This window comes from Zootoca vivipara, chromosome 7, assembly GCF_963506605.1.
Source record: "Zootoca vivipara chromosome 7, rZooViv1.1, whole genome shotgun sequence".
Classification (NCBI taxonomy): Eukaryota; Metazoa; Chordata; class Lepidosauria; order Squamata; family Lacertidae; genus Zootoca; species Zootoca vivipara.
Genome location: NC_083282.1, coordinates 54,853,204 through 54,876,370, shown reverse-complemented (window position 1 = coordinate 54,876,370; position 23,167 = coordinate 54,853,204). Strand labels below are relative to the sequence as shown.

The 23,167-nt window shown below is 41.4% G+C and overlaps 1 protein-coding gene across 2 annotated transcripts in view; it reads right to left on the bottom strand.

The window, feature by feature from the left end:
* The window catches only part of MDM4 (MDM4 regulator of p53), a 28,510-nt gene extending 5,771 nt beyond the window's left edge, over window positions 1–22,739 (bottom strand). Inside the window, exons 1-10 of one of the 2 annotated variants that reach the window (XM_035122378.2) lie at window positions 22,575–22,739; window positions 18,206–18,317; window positions 16,151–16,225; window positions 12,588–12,721; window positions 10,932–10,987; window positions 5,659–5,726; window positions 4,889–4,985; window positions 2,759–2,898; window positions 1,918–2,064; window positions 846–926 (exon numbers count right to left, since the gene is read on the bottom strand). In XM_035122378.2, coding sequence (XP_034978269.1) covers window positions 846–926; window positions 1,918–2,064; window positions 2,759–2,898; window positions 4,889–4,985; window positions 5,659–5,726; window positions 10,932–10,987; window positions 12,588–12,721; window positions 16,151–16,225; window positions 18,206–18,280 — 873 coding nt within the window. In that variant the 5' untranslated portion in view covers window positions 18,281–18,317; window positions 22,575–22,739. The remainder of the gene's footprint in view (window positions 1–845; window positions 927–1,917; window positions 2,065–2,758; window positions 2,899–4,888; window positions 4,986–5,658; window positions 5,727–10,931; window positions 10,988–12,587; window positions 12,722–16,150; window positions 16,226–18,205; window positions 18,318–22,574) is intronic. The other variant, XM_035122379.2, reaches the window with a different exon arrangement.
* Window positions 22,740–23,167: the final 428 nt, after the last annotated feature.

Below are 23,167 nucleotides of genomic sequence, written 5' to 3'. Positions count from 1 at the left end.
GGGTGGGGTGCTTTGCTTTAACTGTCAAGGAATGTAGGTGAAAAGGCCTGAAACCTCCTCTCTTCCATAGCTTACAGCCCAGCCTATTGCTCCAGCCAACTTTTCACTATTTCAGACTCCCTGAATCACAGCAAAGAAGGGAAAGCATACCTGGAACAACAGACTCTGGGGAGGCAAGGTTCCCTTCACTAGCACACTATTTTTACTGCTTAAGCAAAACACCCCTTTCCAAACCATACTAAAAGCATAGACCCATGAATGATGGTGTACTTTGGCCTTCAGTTATCAGTTTAGATATTTACTATGCTAGAAGGCCCTCTAAAAACTTTATAGACACTCTAAATCCCTCATTTCTCAGAAGATTTGAATTGGTCACATATCAGTTTTCCTCAGCCACTTGCTAAAAACTGGCCTCTGAACACCTGAGCTGTAAGCTATGAGGTTAAAGTAGTCTTCCATACAGGAAATAAAGTAGTTTTTTATACTGGTCATAAACATAAACATAACCAGCTATCGGAAGAATGGGAAAATGGTAAGAAGGCTGAAAGCCTGCAACTAAGCAGACTGCAACTGTTGAACCATGGAAACTATTGTGTTCAGTTTCCTTAGCTCAATCTTTGGATGATGACAAGCTGAATTACCACCAGTTCAGATGGTCCAATAAAACCTACAAATTGATTTGACACATCTGCCCTTTTAAACACAATAAAGGGACAAAAAGATGCACTGTATTTTGTTGTTATGGATGCAATAAGGAACTTCAACTACCTGAATAAAAATGCTTCTAACTTCTGATACTCAACTTTGTAGCCAAATTACGGCTATTAAGCTTCAAGTACATTTACCTTGGAGGGAGGATCTATGTCTGTGTCATCGTTTAAGGACTGTGTATCTTCAAAGTCATCAGATGATTCAGCTTCACTCACCTGCAAAAAGTACATAAAACCAAAAAGGAACATGTATGGCCATTAAAAAATGTATTCTCTCCCCTCCCCACCCCAATAAGAAAGACTTCTTTACTGTCAATATTTGCATGCTGCACAACAAAAAAATATTGCAATAAATAAAACAATTTGGATAAAAAGAACGATGTAAAACTGTAAATTCAAGGCAGGTGTCAACACTGATGGTATTCTACTATGACTACCAGCAATTATGGTCAACTGATGCCTATTTTGGCCTAACGTTGCCTACTACTTAATTCCTTCTGCTTCCAGAATTCCTTGCAGCCAGGCCCTACATTTAAATTTAAAATGCAGCAATATGGAAAGAGTCTTTCGTTTGACAAGCACTAGTTAAAAGCCCACTTGCGTGCGATTGGCACAAACGCTCCTGCTAATGCACGTGTTGAAAATGGACGAGGCCAGTGGCATGTGTGGTAGCCCAGAATGGAACTCCCATGTAAGTGTGAACTCCCCTGTATCCCACAGGGGAGCTGCAGAATGAATGTGGTTTGTCAAAAAGATTGAAAGCCACTGCACCAGATCATTGTTACACTTTTAGTGACTATATTCTCCCCTCACAACCCCCATGTCATCACTGCTATCTAGAGAATGGGAATAAATTGCATCTCGCAAAAGATCACAAAGCAAGACCACTTTATCACTACCCTAAGGAGTCTCAAAGTGGCTAACAATCTCCTTTTCCTTCCTCCCCCACAACAAACACTCTGTGAGGTTGAGGCTGAGAGGCTTCAAAGAAGTGTGACGAGTCCAAGATCTCCCAGCAGCTGCATGTGGAGCAGGGACACGAACCCAGTTCACCAGATTACGAGTCCACCGCTCTTAACCACTACACCACACTGGCTCTTGTAACACTGGTTCTCTTTAGTGCTCCGATGGCTTACACTTCCAGCTTAATATCCATGCTCATTTGGTGGAACAAGCACCATTCAGTTCCTTTGCTCTCGGGACTTACAGTTTTGCTCCCATCTTTTCCATCTTCACTGGCATGGTCACGGTCAATTGTTTTAGCTGGGATTGTAACACCAAACTGATCCGAAGCAGCTTCATTGGGGAACCACAAGTCATCAGTGGTATCTGAAACAATGGTGGTGTCTACATCCTAGAGCAAAAAGGGAAGACAGACATGGCATTTACTGATCTACAAAGACTTGTTCTCATTATATTCAATGATGCCTGAATAAAGCTACAATGTATGATCTTGCAAAATTCCTTCACCACGATATCAGACATGGTGCAAAAATGACTTGGCAGAGCATCGTAAAGACATGCTCTTGTGTTGCCACCCTTAGGAGGCAATACACTCATCCAATACAACAGGACTAGACAGTGCTCTGGACACCTCTTGAGATTCAACTGCTGTAACAGTGGAATCAAGATCCTGGCAGATGCAAGTAATTTTATCCTTAAAATAATTTGCAAACCAGTCACAGCAAGCTACCATTGGTTGTTACCTCCTTCTGGCCAGACCGTAAAAGGCCCTGCACTACCTGGAAAAGCTCTGCTGGCTGGTACAAAGAGAAGGTAATGGGAGCAGCAAAGTATGCTTTCTTTGCTGTCTTCACTGCCACTACATAGGCTCGATGATGAGCCCTCAGCAGTGTTCGGCGGCATTCAAATGGATGATTCAAAGTCTTTGCAGGTGCCATTTACCCTGCACTACTTGCAGGCCCCTTCTTTCCTGGAGTCTATCCATAATCAGCAAAGTCAAACTATGGAGAGTCTCAACAGTAAAGAAAGCTTGAGCTGGAAAGAGCCTATAAAGATCTCAGGAATTAATGTTGAACAACATTTACCTGATTCGTATGTATATCGGTTGAGCCGTTACTTCTAGACTTGTAGTTTCTCAGATTCCCTAAAAACCACCATGGAAGACCAGCCACATCCCACTCTTCAAGCACCAGATCCAGTGTGGGTTGTTCTTTTAAAAGGTTATCTACAGGAAACAACCAAAGTTCAGATTAAAACATATTTATTGTGAACTGACTGATAATTCTACGCATTGAGACACAGCTCACTCTCAAATTAATATCCTTCTGCCTGAGGTACTTTGGCAGGGGTAGCCAACATGGTTGTAGATACCAACTCCCATCAACCCCAGGGAGAATGAGCAATAGTTGATATGAGTGATAATCCTCAACATCAGGAGGGCACCATATCAGCTACACTTGCATGAAGAAATAAGGCAGAGCAAAGCATGTAGATACTCTCAAAACATAGGAAACTGCTCTATATACCAAGTCATAACATTTCATCAAGTTTAATGTTGTTCACAATGACTGGTAGCTGATATCCAGGGCTTCAGACCACAAGTCTTCCCCTGCAGACCCACCTGGATATGCCAAGGTTTGAACCTGGGACGTTCTACATGCAAAACAGATATTCTACTACTGAGCCACCCACCTTCCCCATGGAATAACTAAATGACTCCCCAGCAAGACTCTCTGCCATTCCTTAAAGATTATACAGATTGTATGACCTTCAAGTTCACTTTTGCTCACATGCAATATCAATTTTGATAAGGGGCTGTTGTTTCTATAACCATTTCCCACCTTAAACTCAGCTAAAATTAAAGGACTCACAGACAAGATGATCAGAGCAGGATGTTTTTAAACCATGTGACTCCAGCTACAAAAGCTGATGCTGCTGTACAGATTCTAGATCTGGAGTATTGTTTAGGACAGAGGTTTTAAATCTTTTTGAGTCCATAGCTCCCTTGACCAACTACATTCTTTCTGCAGCACCCCGTGGACCTCAGGAGCACAGTTATGTCACCCCTTGCCTGCAAAGCTGGCAGCCTCTTACCCTTTTTCCAATACCCTCCCTTGTAGAGTGTTCCCTCAGCATCCTCTCCCTTCTCCTTGGGAGTCCTCTAGGCAGCTGCTGCTGCTGCTGCTGCTGCTGCTGCTGCTGCTGCTGCTGCTGCTGCTGCTCTGGTCTTTGAGCTGTCCCCCCTGCCCCAAAGAGAGGTGCCTCCTTACACTGCTCCACATGGGCCTGGGACTTGTCTATCTGTTCCCAACATCAAGGGCTGGTGGACTGGCTGACTGGGCTCCCTTGCACACTTGCTTACTCTGAGGTCGCCTCAGCTCCTTGCAACCAGCACCCCAGGACCAGCCTCAGAGGCACCATTCACCTGCAGAGCTTGTAGCCAGGGCTACTGCAATAAACAGCTGTGCAAGCCTTTGGGAGGCAGAGACACAAGAGGACATCAGAAGAGGGAGGGAAGGGAAGAGGGACAGAGACCAGTGTTGCATGCGCGGCACCCCACTGGTTGAAAACCACTGGTTTAGGAGGTTTCTTTGGGCGTTTTTGTTGCTGTTACTTTTTTGTTAGATCTTATTATGACTTATGAGGCATAGTTCAATTTTGTCACATCTCTTTTGATTTGTTTTATTTATTGTCTATGACTACTTTACTACTTAAGTAAATCTTTTCATGTTGTAAGTCACCTTGGACATGGTTTTAACTATGGAAAGGCAGCATTCAAATAAAATGATGGTGATGATGCATCATACTTGCCCCCAACCCTTGTCACAAGATTAAGCTCCTGCCATCCAAAGAAACTTTTAAATAAAAAGGCACATTGCCTACAGTGAGGTGCCATCCCTATCTACCACCAGTCAATACTACTGAAAGGACGCATATTTCTACAAAATGCACAGAAGCAATCTAGTGAGGATAAATAACCCACCTGTTACAACAGAGATGAACAGAGAACTGTGACTTACTCTCAGTGCTTGTTGACCAATGTGTGAAGTCTGAACATGTGCATATGATCACATATAAAGGAAGCAATACTGAGAATAGAGCCCAGATCCGAATATAATAAAGAACAGCAAAATCTTGGCCAAATGTAGAACAAAGGAACTCATCTTGTGGCAGTCATGGCTTTCATCAGCTTCAAAGACTTGTACAGTACTCACCTTCATCCTCCTTGCACGTATTTGAGACAGTCAAGGCAGGTGTGTCAACTTCGTTCTCTTTTCGCCCAGAAGTGCAGCTTATGTCTGTGCTACTCTGCTTAAAGGAAGAAGGAGAGAGATAATCATTAGCCCAACAGGTCTTAAAAGAGACACAGGGATGTAACACTTCCTTTCTGAGTCACCAGTTGCAGAGCAACACCGAGGAGTTAAGAGTGTCACGGTTTGAGCATACAAAGCAAAATTAACAAAGCATATTAACCAATCAAGAATCTGGTAATATCAAGCAGCATTTCTACGTTATAAACCAGCAAAATAAATAAATAAAGTTGCTATCTACTCAATGACATCTAACTTCTTACCTCCATCACAAATCATATAACTCTTTCTCAAGCTGGCCTAAATGTATCCAACAATAGTACCAGAAAAAAGATCTGCCAGGTATTAGAAGCGTTTCAAGAAGGACACTACTAAGTAAATCTAAATCACCCTCTGTTCAAAAAATCCCATCCAGGAATACTGACAACAACACAAGCTGGTGTGACTGAGGACAGGAAGTGTTACACCCCAAAAAACATGTTCAGAGAATGGAACTCTGCTGGGTAGAGAACAGAGAATGGTCACTCTGTCCCTGGTCTGTGGACTCCCCAAAACTTCTGAGGAAGGCAGAGGCCCCCCTGTCAAGAAATTCAAAAGTTCTAGCAGTCCACCGTGCACAGGTACAGAGAAGGGGCAACTCTGTACGACAAAAGAAACCACCCATCAGGGTTTACCTTCAGTTGGTCTTGACTTGGATTATTCATGCTTTGATCCTTTGCGAGAGCAAGTCTCTGTGCAGCATCTAGACAGCAGGTAAAGAAAGAAAAAACCTTCCCCGGTAATAACCATTCTCACAACACAGAGGGGTCCCTTGACAAGCAACCAACAAATAGGTTTGGCAGCTGTAGGGTTAAAAGTGTTAAATGTGAGGGCATATAGTCCTATCCATCAAAAACCCTGCTCAAATTCCTACGCTATTCACAACTGAGGAATGGAATATGCACCTTCAAGCTCCTGACCCTTTAACTGCTCATGTTCTGGCCTCCCACATGGCACTTTGTGCCAAATCTTCCTAGCACTTTCAAGTGACAAACTGCTGTAAGCGCCTTGACATTAGAACAGCAAGTTTAATGGGAAATAGAAAGGGGTTCTAGATCCCAGGCTCCAATTCTGTTTTCAAGCAAGATACATAAACCAGCTTATTAACCAACACATAGAAATGTACCAATGCCCATCCAGTCATTACTTCTGCTAATGCTCAGCAAGGGAGACAGTTTAGTCCAGGCACCCCCAAACTCGGCCCTCCAGATGTTTTGGGACTACAATTCCCATCATCCCTGATCACTGGTCCTGTTAGCTAGGGATGATGGGAGTTGTAGTTCCAAAACATCTGGAGGGCTGAGTTTGGGAGTGTCTGGCTTAGTCCTTTCACTGCTACAAAGGAAGATCTGCTCCAGCAAGGCCTCCATCCTTGTGAGAAGGGTGGATAAAAATCATTTTTAAAAAAATTAATAAAATCAGTTTTTTTATTTAAGTTGGATTTTTTGAAATAAAATGCTTTTGGAGGAAAAAGCTTTCCAAAGATAATTTTCTATTTAAGTTACATTATAGTCCAAAGGCTATTCATCAGGAAATAAGGATTTGTTTTTAATAATGTAGCATATGCTATGTTTAAATTTTTTGGTAAATGAATTCCATTAATCCATTCACAATATCATGCTCTTCCAGAGGTTTCTGCAAGATTATTTGGGGCAGTTTTTCTAACAAGAAGATATTATCACAGATGCTTGTTTTTGCAGTTCTCAAAAGTGTGAATTTGTGTCTGCAGAGATAACATGCCTTTTCCTCACAGTAAAAATGTTATAAAATAAGCATACAGAGTTGAGGAAAAAACCTTAATCCCAATGTTTCTTTGCAAATTTATATACACAGAATCAACCCCTTACCTCTTAAATGCTAAGTTCCAAGAGATTCAATGAATAGATTGTTTGGAGTGGAATAGATCTGCACAAGTAGCTAAGAGTGAGTCAGTAAAAATGAAAGTGCAACCTTGTGAGCAGAATACTCAAGTCTTGGGATCTTTGCATAATACTTGTGCAAGTCAGTTGCATGTCTATGCAACTCAGACTTGAGGCAAGTGCTGAAGGCACTTCAGGGCTGGCAACCTCTTCTCAATCCAGTAAGTTCCAACAACTGCACTAACACTTAACTGTACAGAATAAGCACCTGAATGTAGAAGCAAATCCAAAGGGATGGTGGTGGAAATAGTAACTGGGATCTGTAAGTCCTTGGTGAGACTTTGAAGTGCTTGCCAGTCAACTTATAAGAGTTCACTGGTTCCAGGCCCTTCTTCCCAAGACTCGCCTGACATTGTCCAAACAATAAAGTCTCTACTTAGAACTTCAGTCCTGCAGCAGGAATCTCTGAAGTTCTCTGCTCCAGTCCTTGGTTTTCCTTTTCCAGCTTTCCACCAGCCTGTTTCTCCTCAGTCTGTTCTTCTGCAAGCCTGTTCCAGCCTAGGCCTACCAACTGTCTCTCTCCTCCCCTCTAGAAAAAGGAAGGCCAGACTCTCCAAAGCCAGGGCTGCTGGGAGATATAGCCCCTATAAACAGTTAACTTATTTAACCTTACAATAATTTCATATTTATCTATGTATTTCTAATAGTACTGTGTTTCTCCAAAAAATAAGCCACACCCCAAAAATAAGCCATAGTGATAGGCAGTTTAACCTTGTAGGTTAAACTGTACCATACTTAATAATAATAATAAAAGACATCCCCTGAAAATAAGCCACCGTGTGTGTTTTTGAGGAAAAATATAAGACGGTGTCTTATTTTTGGAGAAACCTTATTTCTGGAGAAACACGGTATAACCAAATAAATAATTTTGATAGAACTGTAAAAACTACTCTGAACATTTATTATTCCAAAAATGAAACCTTCATCTGGTTGCAAATACCGGTATTAAGATTATACCAGCAAAAATTTCTGTAAAAAATGATTAAAATCAAGTCTAACTAGTGATTTAAATTATGATTTAAATTGATTTGATTTAAATCAGATCCACCCTGCTTGTGAGCATTTACAGAAACACATACTGTTTCACTTTGTGTGCTTTAACACTAAACTATGGACTTGGCAGCAGTTTTCCGAAAATGTTCCAATAAATAGAACGGATTGAGAATTGAGTTAGGACAAAAGGATGGGAAGTTCACAAAAACTCGGATCTAGTTGCACAACCAGAAACAGATAGGTTAGCAACAAATGAGGCTAAATGAAAAACTGCTCTCTAGCCAGAGAATGATGATTCAGGGCCACTTGACAGGAATTTCATCTTTCAATACTGGTATTTGAAATGTGCATATCCACTCAAATCAATTAGCTGTAATTAGCCAATAACAAAATTGGAGGGATAAAACTACGGTTAGGAATACTCATGCACTGAAATTCTATCGTGTATTTATTTGTTGCCGCAGTTGCCATGCCCAAAGTGCACTGATTGTTCAAGCCTTTAAATGCTTGTTAATTTATTAAACAATAGTTTTCTTAATTTTTCAGGCCATCTCTCCTCTCTTGATTTTATTTGGTAGCATCAATAAATTTATTAAAGTTCACTTTTTCTATATTTTCCCCAATACAGTTACCCACTGAGTTTTTCTGAGCCACCCATTCGATTCTACAAAGATCTCAAATGCTAGTGAACAAGACTGCCCACTGAACTCAGGATGGCTTCAGAAGTCTCAGAGTGGTTTGCATATACTGTAATCCTGACTTGTCCTTTATTAAACTATGGTTTATTAAACCACGGTTTAGCATTATGTGTGAACTGTGCACAGCAGCTTAACTGGCTTGCTTAGTGCCAAGAAACCATACTTTGTTGTTGGCTTACGGTCTTTGGATTTTTTAAAACTATAGCTTAGTGATATGCATGAACCCAGCACCCTTCCTTAACCATAATTTAGCCTCCCAGTCCAAGACACTCACCAAACTATAAAGGTGCAAGGCAAGAGAACCTAGAAAACAAATCAATTTTTAGAGAAACAAAGTATAGCTTAGCATTATCTGCAAACCAGGCCAAGCTATACTTTCTACTGTAGTATAAGCCCACTTGTTTGCTCCTCAAAGGATTCTGTAGATCACTCAAGAATGTGCAAATGACTTCCAATAGTACCAATAAAGAACTATGCCACAATTAATCTTCATTAAAATTCCAAGAGAACCTCACCAAAACACACCTTATGAATAAAAACCAAGCTGGATGTAAAATGTTACGAATGCAAACTAAAATGTGTATGTTATATAAACAGTGGTGAAGCCATGGCAGCATCAAGACTGTGAGAAGTGGGGAAACGAAGTTTAATTCTCTCATTCTACCAAGGTTCTGAAGCTACTATTTTCATTTCAAATGAAACTCCCATTTTCATCTGACTGGCAAATATGGCCAACTGGCACCACAAAAGTGATGAAGAAAAGTTCTGAAGCCTTAAATCACTGGGTGTTGGAAATAGCTACTTACATCGTACATGCTTACATCTTTACTAATGCACAATACAAGGGCCAGCCAAGTCAGTTTTGCTTTTGGATCTTGCACCAGCACAACTCAAGGTGCATTCAGGCAATACTCAAATTCAACCTCAGGATATCCCCATGGTTGTCACCTAGGTGTGAATCACTATTACAAGAATGAACCTTCAATAATTGTTTATCACAGGATTTGCTCGGGCTGAATTAAAATGACTAATGAAAAACTGGTGCACAACTAGCAGATCACTACAAAAAAAATGGTTTTCCTTCACATTTTATTTGTGTTTCTCATGATTTCTATGCTTGCCATTTCATACAAGGTAAATACAGTCACGACTTGCAGGATATAGTTTGACAACTAACTGGAACAAATATTGTTAATTCGCTACAGTGGTACCTTGGTTCTCAAATTTAATCCATTCCAGGAGTCTGCTCAATTCCCGAAACGCCTCGAAGACCAAGGTGCAACTTCCGATTGGCTGCAGGAGCTTCCTGCACTCAATCGGAAGCCGCATTGGATGTTCAGCTTCCGAAAAACGTTCGCAAACTGGAACACTCACTTCTGGGTTTGGAGCATTAAGGAGCCAATTTGTTCAGGAGCCAAGCTGTTTAACTACCAAGGTACCACTGTATTGTGTTCTATCATATTATTTATCGCTTGTAAGCCACTTTAGGATTCATTTGAATGAAAAGCAGCATAGAAATAAAATTGTTTTTTCCAAATGACAGAAAGTGAGCAAATTGAGGACCTTGCCAAAAATGAAGGAGCATGGGAAGAGTTCCACAAGTAAATTTTTGTAAAGTTGCCAGACAAATAAAGATGAAAAATTGTATTTGATACACGTGTTGTGTTAAAAATATAAGAACTGGAAATAAACCAATGGTAGAGTATGGATCAGGTGTGGGGAAACCTGTGGTCCTCATTGTTAGTGGACTACAACTTCCATTTCACCAACCAATCGTCATGCTAAGTGGAGAAGATTGAACAAGAATCCAACAATAACTGGAGGGCCACAGGCATAATCACTCATTTTTAAATCTCAATGATGGATAACCTTTGGGATTCTGCTCCCTGCCGAGAAATTAAGCTAGTTCATCCATTTAGCAAAATCTAGAGAAAGTTAAATGCACTCTAGCCAGAGGAATAGAAGGCATTTAAATACCATAAATAAAGGGTTAACCACAGTGAGTTCACTCGGATTGAACGTTCTCTCAACTGTACTCACAGGGTTGTGTTTGACTATTACTCAAAACAGACCCACTGAAATAAATCAACTTAAGTCCATTGAAATCAGACCACCACCAACTGTATTAACAATCTGATCATTCTAAGTCTTGACACTATTGCCCAAAATGTGTTGAGGGTGTGTGACGGCTGTAGTGTCTCAGTACTTTCATCAGCAGACCTTACATGCTTTTACTTACCAAAATTAATTTTATAAAGCAATGCATAATAAACTTAGATAATATTAAAAGAAACCTACCTGTAAGAGTAACAGTAACAGAAGTCACATTCCGTTTCAGCATGTCATAAAATGGTCTGTGGAAAAATTATTTTTAAATAAGTATTTTTGTTCAAAGGACAGATTGTGGTATTATCACACTTATCAAACCTTCTCACCCTTCCACACCTATCTTTAAAGCAGGCATCCCCAAACTGCGGCCCTCCAGATGTTTTGGCCTACAACTCCCATGATCCCTAGCTAACAGGACCAGTGATTGGGGAAGATGGAAACTGTAGTCCAAAACATCTGGAGGGCCGAAGTTTGGGGATGTCTGCTTTAAAGAAAGTAGAAACAGCCAACACAGCCTGCAAATTTTCATTAGCCTAACTCATACAGTTGCCACCCTAGCTAGAGTACAAGCACAATTAAGCATCCCAATGATTTTTATGTTAACAATGCGCTTTTTGCCCCCCCCCCTTAAAAGGAATCTAGCTGTGGTGGGTTGACAAGCAATTTCTAAAAGGGATCATCAAGAGAGTAGATTTTACTTGTCTTTAATTACTTATTGAGAAGTATGGCCTTTCTTTGGACTCCAAGTTTCTTAACGACTCGGGTAGACAAAATAAGTAACAAAAAATGAAGTAATGTTGGGAGGCTTTGTTAAGCCTCCATGCAAGGCCAACATTTTGCCCCATTCCATGCCTCATGAGAAGAGAAGACTCCCTGGAAAAGACCCTGATGTTGGGAAAGATGGAGGGCACAAGGAGAAGGTGACGACAGAGGACGAGATGGTTGGACAGTGTTCTTAAAGCCACCAACATGAGTCTGACCAAACTGCGGGAGGCAGTGGAAGACAGGAGTGCCTGGCGTGCAGCGATCCATGGGGTCACAAAGAGTCGGACACGACTAAACAACTAAACAACTACAGTGGTACCTCTACTTACGAATTTAATGCGTTCCGAACTAACATTTGTAAGTCAAAAAAAATTGTCAGTCGAATTCCATAGGAATGCATTGGGAGAAAAATTTGTAAGTCGAAGCAACCCTATCTAAAAATTCGTAAGTAGAAAAAATCTAAACCGCATCCAAGATGGCGGACGGAGCTCCGTTCGTAAGTAGAAACATTCGTAAGTAGAGTTATTCGTAAGTAGAGGTACCACTGTACAATGCCTCAAGGTCTGACCTACATATGCAGCATAGCCAGGTGGTGTTAAGTGGCAGCATGGAGCAGGTCACAAGGCAGAAGTCATTTTTTGAATGACCACCTCTCCCCATTCTAAGAACTCCTTGCAAATAAAAATCAGCACGTAAGTTACAGAACAAGGCTACAACTTCTCTCCCTGGCATGCTGGTTTTCTACAGTCATACCTCGGTTTGCGACCGCAATCCGTTCTGGGGAGCCATTCGCTCCCTGATGAACGCTTCTGCGCGCACGCAAAGCTCCGATAGAGCGCTTCTGCGCATGTGTGCGCCACAGAACCCGGATGTAAATACTTCCGGGTCCGCGGTGGTCGGAAACTGAAGCGGTCGCAAACGGAGGCGGTCAGAAACCGAGGTTTGACTGTACTTGCAGTGAGGGAAGATGGAAATTGTAGTCCAAAACATCTGGAGGGCTAAAGTTTGGGGGGTGCCTGGATTAGATAGTTGCTTTACACACAGGAAACTTATTCTATTTATGTTTTAGAGATTTCCTACCTTGGGTCATTCACAGAGAAGCTTTCACAACCTAGAAGATCCCCCAGCTGGTCTCCTCCACAATACACGATGTGCTGCTGTTTTTTGTCATATAGCTGCTTCTTTGAGATATACTCTCCAAGGTAATGTACAAGCTAGGCAAATAAAAAAAAACCTTAATAAGAAATGCAGCAAGAATTAAACCAGTAAGGACTGTTCTCTATTACAACTGTTTCAGCATTTGTTGAACTTTTTCCTCTGTAAATAATACCACACGATAGTGCTCCTAGTCAGTAAAAACACTGTTGTAATTTTATATGGCTTCCACCATATTTTATGGCTCTCTTATTTTATGAATTAAAGCTTATCACATCCCTTGAACCAACGTAGATACTGAGGGTTGGATTCAACTAACACAGGGAGCTAGCAGAATGCAGCACAAGTGCAACAGGGCTCTCCCATGCTCTCCTGCCCCAGTTCCACTCTGGAGGGTCAGGAGAATCCCCAGAATAGTGATGGTGAGGAGAGGGGGAATCACTCCATCTGGCAAGCAGGAATGCTTGTGCTGATGGGGCAATTAAGACAACAGACTTTTAATTCCTCCAATTTCAGTCCTTTATCTTTCAGCTACCCACATGGCATAAGAGGGTCATAAATACATCAAGTGCTCCCCAACCTGCAGGTCATGGCACACAAGCCTGTGCAAGTAGGTCATAGGGTTGACAAGTAAAATCAGAATAATTACCACCTTGAACTGGGCCTGGAATCATAATGTACAGTAACTGTTTTAAAATAGGGGTTCGCAGAATTGGAGCTCTAAAAGGAACTCCACAATCCAGCTAAAATGGAACTCCCACATCCAAACTGCTTTCCAAGGCGAGAAAAAAATGCTCAAAATTTTTAAACGGGAACATTTCTCTCTCTCCTTAGAAAGCAGTTTGCATTCAAAGCGCTGGAGAAAGCACTCCAGGGATAACTCTGCAAACCACTTAAGGCATCGGCAACTGGGGGAGGGGGGAATAGGAAACACAGAATAAACAGACGTGGGTAGTTTTTTATAGTCAATATTCATTCCCTAACTAGAACCCCACTGGCTGGAGTTTGGATATATTGGGATCTCAAAGATGGCACAACTGTAGTTCTGTTTAAGAGGAGACTCTGAACATTGATATCTGTGCACCTTAAATTGTCTGGAAATAGAACTAATCTAGAGCAGGACTGAGAAACCACTGGTCCTTCTAGCATTGCTGGACTATAATGCCCATCATCCCTAACCACTGGCCATGCTGGCTGGGGCTGGTGAGAATCAGAGTCCAACAACAACTTGAGGCTCAAAGGTTCACCATCCCTGGTCTAGAGCTTAACAGTGGTAAACAGAAAGTGGCACTGGTTATAATGCAGGAGATGGTAATATGTAAGTAATACATATGATCAATGTTTATTTTATTGTATTAGGTAGATTTTTAAAAGCTGGGAATTCTGTATTAAGCAGATGTAAAGTACCGTAGTTGTCATTATAACGGTCAGAGAAGATTTTATATATATTCACAGCGTAATAAAGATTTGTCACAAATACCCTTCTGAGAAGCTTAGGGCCACTTTCCCATGGGTGTCCCAAACACTGCTCAGATACACTGCATCCCTTCAGCAGCCAAACCATACTATGGGCATTCAGGCACAGTGGCAGATTCAGCATCTAGATCAAGTATTCCCAATCAGCTAATTTTTTATTATTAACTATTAATTAATTATTATTATTATTATTATTATTATTATCATCATCATTACAGTATTATTATTACTTATACCACCCCACTCAACTAGCTGGGTTGCCCCTTCCAATCTGGGTGGCTTTCAACATATATAAAAACAATGAAATATCAAACATTAAAAACTTCCCGCTACAGGGCTGCCTTCAGAAATAAGGCCAATAGACACAGAGCCCCACTGCTTGCATGGTTTAAAATTAAGGCAATGACACCACAATCAGATAATGTCTGAACTGCAATCCAGATCCAACTGAAATAGTGCAGCCACATACTAGTATATAACACACAAGTGGAGCCTATCCTTCATGTAATACATTAAGCATAAAAGCCTAGTCTCCCCTCTGTGTCTCCAGCAAAAGGGGGGGGGAGTCTCACCTAGAGAAGATAAATGCAAAATGAACAACTACTAGCAGCTTCCATCCACTGCTGGGGGACAAGCCCTTACTGCGCTAAATGTAGGCTGGTGTGGCAAATTAACATTTTAACACTAAAACCCCTTCCATTCAAAGTATTCAATTTGTTTTTTGCAAAAATATTAGAAGCTAAATAAGTTATTTAAATGCATAAGTGTTTAAAGTAAGTCACGGAGCTCTACAGGAATATCTGACACATTCCTAATGAAAAGCCACTGCATTTAATTCCTAGCTGACAGGATACCCCTGTAAATCACAGCTAGTGTCATTTTTTAATCTTGTACACACTTTGCATTTTCATCTTAAAATAAATGATTTCACAGGGTTTCTTGGGTTTAGCTGACAAGACATTTCCAATGAAATGAGAGGAAAATATAAAAGTATAATTCAAAAACTTTCAAGCATCAATTGGCAACAAGAAACATTTCTAACAGTCTCTCAGGATTACAACTAATGCAGTTTCCCTCCCACTCTTAATACTGACCGATAGCCCTAAATCATTTTATAATAGCTATTCAACAATAAAAAAGCTGCTGCTCTTTTAGCATCTGCAACAGGCAGCTCAAAAAACCTTCCGATGAATAAAACACACACCCATGGCAATAAGGATGTGCCTATTTCACATGAAAGGTTCAGAAGTGCTGAGACCAAAATCTGCCCCTCCATATTTCAGCCTCCATGCTCAAACTAGGGGATGCATTATTAAGAACAGTTACAGATAGTCTTTAGGGACACCCTCCCCCTAAAAACCACTTTCACCAACACTGCTCACTCAGGTTATTGGGAACAAGCAGAAACATTTCATTCTAGCCACTAAATTATCCAGAATAAACTTGCAAAATTACACACAGAAGTATATCAATCACCAGAAGGAAATCAAAAGGTAGCAAACTGGAAATGTTAAGAGAACAGATGAAACAGCATCTGAAAGTGGCAAATGCTTGTGTCAAATAAACACTGACTACCAAAAAGAAGTAAATATTAGGGAGCATAAAACAGCATATATAATTCAAAGACCATATGCACAGTCCTCATTTTGTAGAAGTTACACTTTCCTCCTTCAACAGCCTAAACATGGGAAGTGAGAGGGGGTTTTCCAATAGAACTGAGCCAAAATCTATTCACAACTTCATTTGTTTGGGCTATGAAGTCAAAGGGGAGCATTTCAGCAATATTAGGTGTGGTTGAAGATTGGCATAGAAATACATAAATAATAATAATAATTTATTATTTATACCCCACCCATTTGGCTGGGTTTCCACAGCCACTCTGGGCGGCTTCCAACCGAATATTAAAAACAGTACAGCATCAAACATTAAAAACTTCCCTAAATAGGGGAAAAGTAAAATAAGGCAACCATCAAAACTGTTTCCAATACAGAAGAGTGTATGTATCAACTCACCTCCTTTAGTGTGAAAATTTCACCTTGAGCACCTGCAGCTCGCAGAATCTTCAGGAGTGGCGGTTTCGGTCGTAGCTAAGATATGGGATAAAGAGAGTTTTGTAAAAGCCATGTTCCATAACTTATGTGAGGTGACAGATTAAATGCTGCACATACCTATCCCAGAACAGGAAACTAAATGCTTCATGCAAGCCTGAAACACACAACTGCAATGTCCCATCCCCACCAATGTGCCTTTGGAACAAATAATTCTAAGGAGATGAAGTGACTAACAAACAATGCATAACCTCAATGTAAATCATACATTTCACTTTACCAGAGAGAGAGAGAGATTTAAAGAGAATGAGCCTGAGAGGCAACAGCAACATATCAAATCCCAAGTATCATAACACACATGTTGCTTCCCCACCTTCTCTCACTGCAGCAGTCATAATATCCAATTAGGGCCACAATGATGTTATAGCAACTCCAAATGAAACTTTATATGAGAGATACCCAGGCAGCTTCATAAGGCTGAAACAATGAAATTGCCTGAAGCAAGAAGGCCCATAGGTCTGTATTAAATACCTCATTACCCTCTATATTCCCAATGCTAAAATGAGAGACAAAGGTGAAGTGTTGATATGTTCAGGCTAAGCGGACAGAACAAGGGAGTTAGCAGCCTGCAGTCATTCTAGACCAGTTTCAAAATTACACTTGTCGTACTGACTCCCATTTTCCCACACGTCTGTGGAGTTATGCAGTTCTGTGTCACCAACATTTAATCACAGTTTCCAAACAGTACCCAGGCATCCAATGAACTGCAAATTCCAAAATGTTACCCATCTTTAACTCAGGATTTTGTTGGAAACTGTTTCCCAGAACTCTCACTAGATACTGTCTATTTTACAAATTGAAAAGACCAACCATTTGGGGACTCCTGTGTTTTCCGAAATCAAGCCCAAGGGAAGCATCAAAACTGCATGCCTGCTTTTGAAACCCGTTTGCGGACAGCAGGACACAAATTAAGCTAACTTAAAGTTCAGTGCTCACAGTAATCTAACACAAGGCCCATACACAACCAAATAATTAAATATAATTAAATTAGAGAATAGTTCCAACCTAATGGGCCTCTGTCATATGGGTTGATTTATTCATTTTAAGACATCCTGCCCTCTGCATTTCATTCTAACTCCAAATAGGAACACCTGAACCACCTCAATGTATTTCACTTGGGACCCTAAGAACTCCAGCATAGCCAAATTGGATATAAAGATTATTCTCAGCTCCCCAGGATACTAAATTTGACAGCTAATATATGGCCATTAACTCAAATGTCTTTATTTAGTCAATATTTTCTCCCAGCAGTGAGGATAAACAAACATGTCTAATCATAATATCTGGGAACTATGATAGTACTACTTCTAAATTAATGTGCTAGGGAACTAAATCCGAATGGAAAAGCCAGTTGTCATTAATGGCAAATAAAATTAGAAGTTGAGCTCCTTCTTCCTTGATTAGCACCCACTGTTGACTGCACTTGTCTTTCACGCTTCCATCTATATTGCTGCGTGTTACACCCCCTTTTCCAGCCACTTCTGGGTCGTTGTGATGCATGTGCAGTTGCGCATCAATTGGACATGTGTAAATTGGTTGTTGCCTGTATTTATACATATATACAACCTGAGCCTACGATGGAGGGGTTCACAGCATTAACAGCCAAAAACAGTCTTGCTTCTTACATACCTGCAGTTTTGGATTCAAACCAAATGAAACATGGCGCTCTCTCTCTCGCTCTGCCTTTCCAGTCTGCAACTTTCCTTCCACCTTCTGGTTCACATAACTCAAGTCTGACCTTTTGTCTTTCTAACAGACAGCTGAGGGAGGGTAGCTCACCCATTTGCCCTCTGACTGGAGCCACTCCCTTTGTTCCATTTAGGACCCATATTTAGCAGGCCTTTAGCAGGCTGGCCTGGCTATTCCAGCAATAGAATCCATGCTGGATCCAGGAATTAAAATGAGGCCCAGGCTTCAGTCAAACCCCTCCTCCCAAAAAAACTCATAATAATAGTTTACCCGTTTGACTTGTTGAGGTGGTGTTCTGCAGGCACTCTCTGGTGGTAGACATTGTGTAGAGGTAGAAGATGACATTTTGGCAGTGAAGTAGCTGTCTGTCTTCAATACAAGCCTAAAACCAAAATAAGATTTATCAATTAGTCTGAAAGAAAGAACACACAAAACTATCAGAACAGATGCTATTCATAAGTCTTAGGAAACCATTTGGCACAAAATGAAATAGGATCCTAGGAGTACTTACATGCCTAACATTAAGACCACCCTATTACTATTTTTTAAGTTTGGCTAACAACTTTAAAAAATTCAACACCTACTAGTCTAATATAAATTAGGGTATTATGAAGGAAAAGCCTGCAACTCCTCATTTATTACACCTTAACTAGATATCTTTCCTCTTCTTCTAGACAGAGACTAGTGTCTGAAACAACTTCTTCGAAGTGCAGTCCGAAGCAATCTTTACTCTTCTGACCCTTTGAGCCCAAATATAACCAAGTCCCCTCTGGCATGTTGAGGCAAATCCCTAAAACAGTGAATGTGTTAGGATGAGTCACTTGAACACTAACAGCTGAGTCATTAAACTAGTACCCAATCATGGTTAACTTGGTCAGCAAGCAGGGCTGGGGCAAGCAACTGAATGTACTAGTGCTTAAAGCTCATGATATAAATACAGTTTATCCTATAAACTGAAAAGTTCCACAAGTGTTTATGAAAAATACAGTATGCTATACGCAGAGCTTTCAAATCAGCAAGCTTTATTTTTACTCATTTCCAGCAAAGAAAGCATGAGATAGCAAAAATCTCTTAATCAGAATCCAGAATTATTTTATTGTTGCACCATTTACAATAAACAGCCAGTTAAAATTGCACTATCAGAGCTCTCTCCTATAGTATTTATTCTGAAGTAAATCATACTGAAACATGTATGGACATGAGCTTTATTGCAAATGTTGGGTTTGGTATAGATATTGCAACGTGTGGAGAGACTGTGATATCTAGAGGCTAAATGAGATTGCTACTAAATGATAAGCATGAGATTTCAGTAGATCTATGGATTGTGTATTATCAGATTTAAACAAATCAGACTGAAAAGTCTATTAAAAAAACCTATGCAACCTATGTGTAGACAGAAACTTAGTATGTATACATTAATTCACTTTAAATAGAAAAAGGATTACATCCAAATTCCGATATTTCAGAATGAAATTAAGGGAAGACATTTTTCATGTACTGAATTGACAGCTTTGTTCTCTAATGTGGCAGTTTTCAAAAATAACTATAAAACGTGTACAGACCTCATGTCCTAGTGGTGGGGTTTAAAATAACAGGCTAGGAGTAATGGCAGTTCATGTCATGTTTCTTAACCTCTGATGGAATAAGTAAATCCCTCCAGCTGGATTTTTCATGGTGCTCAGTAAAGAATACTACCGGTAATAGGCTAAACCAGGTTTGGATCTTTGGATAACCTTGTAATGATGGCTGGCAAAAAGTATGACATCTATGTATAACTGACTTTCTCTTAGAGCTCACAACAGTACTTGAAGTTTAAGAATTCAGAAAATAGTTTTCAAACAGCTAAAAAATATATTTAACTTAACAGAACATGATGGCTACAAAAAACCATAAAACACTAGACACATGGACATACTTCCCACATGCAGGTACTGTGAGGATATTTTCCATTTGTCTGTTGACCTCCAAAATAAAGGAGGGCACCCCTACTGCTCAAATTCAAATACAGAAGAGAGCTTATTTTTGCCTAACTCCTGGCAACTTCTAGACATAACACATATAGTAAATATGCTGCTGGTGATTTATATAGACATATTTTGTCTCTTGGGTACCCCATAAGGGAAAAGGAGCAGTTGTTTTTTTCTCATAACAGGTAGAATTTCCAGTACTAGTTGAATGACTCCACTGTTCACGTTCAAGTGACTCATCTGAACACATTCACTGTTTTAGGATTTGCCTGAGCATGCCCTAGGGGACTTGGTTTTCTTTGGACTCAAAGGGTCAGAAGAGTAAAGATTGCTTGGGACTTCACTTTGAAGAAGCCATTTCATAGGAAAGATAAATACCCCATGAAGGTCTAATAAATGATGAGTTGCAGGCTTTTCATTCATAATAGCTTTATTTATACTTGACTGGTAAGTGTACATGTAGGTTTTTTAAGTTGTCACCAACTGAAAAAAGGTAATAAGATGGTCTTAGTTTTAGTCATATAAGTATCCCCTAGGATCTTATCACTTGTTTTGTGCCCAATGGTTGAAATTGCCATATGAGATTAGCAGTTATAACAATATTGGAGGGGGGGCAAAAACACTGTTGCAAGCTGGTACTATCAAGCATTGCAGGGGGTTAGGGTTGGACTAGGGTTGGGATAGAATTCTACAATTCTGATTCTACAAGCATTCATTTATACCCTTTAAGATGACACGGAAAAATGCGAATAAATACCATCCCACACCCTCTAACAGTCATCCAGCATTCTGAGATCACAGAAAATGATCAGTCCCCCGTGAATTGTTTGGGACTTAAAATCATACAAATGATGCAGTGAGAATGCTCCTGTTCAGGATACTACTTCTACAGTGGTACATCGGTTTATGAACACAATTGGTTCCGGAAGTCTGTTCATAAACTGAAGCATTCATAAACTGAAGCGAACTTTCCCATTGAAAGTAATGGAAAGTGAATTAATCCGTTCCAGATGGGTCCGCGGCGTTCGTAAACTGAAAATTCATAAACCGAGGTGTTCATAAACCGAGGTTCCACTGTATTCGCCTTCCACCCATCTCCAACAGTCAGTTAATATTCTGTTGCAATGGAGGATGCCAAGTACTCATTGGGCTATTGAGTTTCCCAAACCTTGGGGTCCTTGTTTTCATGAATACAGTATGTTTTTTTTTATTTCTGGGAACCTTGGACATTCCCTCAAGCCTGGTAATATCTCCAGCTTGTGTATGGAAGGTGCCGTTTCGTTATATAAAGACGGGCACTCCTAGAATTAAGATTGCCGCACGATTATGACTACGAGCATACATTGCTGTCTACTTATTGTTCACTTTCCACTGCATTACTAATCTCTTAAAAATCACTTCCTTGTTTCTAAGCTTTACTTAAAATGGCTAGACAGGGCAACTAAGCAGCAAATGGCGACTGTCATTCAGCAACTTTCATTTCAGCGTCTTACGTAAAAATGACGGGCGCACTGAATGATGTAAGGACCTGCGCACTCCCTCATTTTTAAACTTTCCCTCTAAAATATTTAACACGTTCTCCAACCATTTTTCCACGACGTCAGAGCCACCTCCTGCTTAGTTATAAAGAAACTCAAAAAAGTAATTTCAAAAGTTTCGGGGGGGGGGGGGCCAAAAAAAGCTACTTTAGACAAAGCCCTTAAGTGATGGGGTGCTTACACAAAGCACAAGTGCATGCAAGTCAGATGAAAGATACCCTTCCTTAAAAAAAAGGCAATGTGCCTGAATTGGTGAGTTTAATTATGAGAAACGTTAAACCTAGAGCTAAGCATGCGTGCAAATGCCAGTCCTTTTTAAACAAAATATATACCTGCTTTAATTTTGCTTTTCGGACTAGTGAATGCTGTAATAATGATGCGAATGAGGACATTCATTTCTGTTAGACCCACCCCTGTGTTATCCCCTCCTTACACTAGGGAAAGGCAGTCATAAGTCCCAGAATACCCAAGTGCTATTGATTCAGCAGGGACCTCCCCTCTCCAAAGCGGTGCCTTCTTCTACAGCCTGGAACTGGGGACTATGGAAGGCAATCTTACTCGGCTACGAGTGATCGCCAAAGAAGACGACTCTTCTACGCCAAGGAAAACAAAGCGTCTCATAAATGCTTGGGGTCCAAGGCAGCGTCCTCACAGCCCCCCTCGCAACACGCCACCTCCAACCTCCCAAATTTGCGCCCGCAAAGACTCCAGGAGCCACAGTTGCCAACTGACCAGGGAAGAAGAGGGGGGAGGAGCAGCCTGCCTGCCCTTGCTTCCCGCCCCCTCCCCTCCCACTAGCAACCGTTCCCTATATTAGCATCGTGGGCGCAAGTCGATGGGCAGCTCTTTTTACCACAAGGGCTTTTCTGTACATCCCAGGTCAAGGGGGTTCTCGAAGCGGCCGGTCCAAAAGGTCGGCAACCGCCGCCCGCCGCCCCGTGGCTTTTCCCCCTCCTGCGCTTCCCCGCCTCAGCGCCGCCACCAACCCGCCTTTTCCCAAAAAGTTCCTTTCGCTGAGGTTGAAGTTGGAGCCCCCCCCCCCCCCGGAGCTTTTCGGCACCCCGCCCACCGTTCGCCCTCCTACGGAGAAACCGCGAGGCTCTCGGGCCCCTCACCGCCTCCTCCGGGACTCACCCTAAGGCCGTTCTACGAAGCCCAGTAACTCCCGGCTAGTCACGGGGGGTGGGGCGCTTAACACCTCCGGCGGCTCGTCTCCTCCATCTTAGCGAGGCGGGAAGGCAGCAGGCCTCGGTTTCCGCCCAGCCGCTCAACATGGATACCCGCGCACTTCCGCCCAGGCCGCAGGGATAGGCCAGCGCCCACGTGCCTATGGCGGGACCAGCGACACGCGGGATCAGCTTACAGAGAGTCTCCCGCCAACTCACGCACTACACCATAGAGGTTAAAGGGAAACAAAGGCTAGAGCGGAATGGGCGGGTAGAGTGGAAGCCACAGAGATAAGGAGGAGAGGGATGCTCTGCTCACCTGCAAGAGGTTTATACGGAGCTTTCTTCGTCGCACAAGGCGGGCTGTAATTGCTGCAGGTGATTGGCAGCAGCTGCCTCTCGCTCACACGCGGCCTAAACAGGTGTCCCCTGATTGAGGTGTATCCCCCCGCGTCCAATTCGGATCTTACTCCCAAGTGGGAAAATTGGGTTCAGTCTCTGAATCTTTAAAAGTGCTATATTGGCTGTATGTAAACCAGTGGAGCACGAGGCTTCTGCACG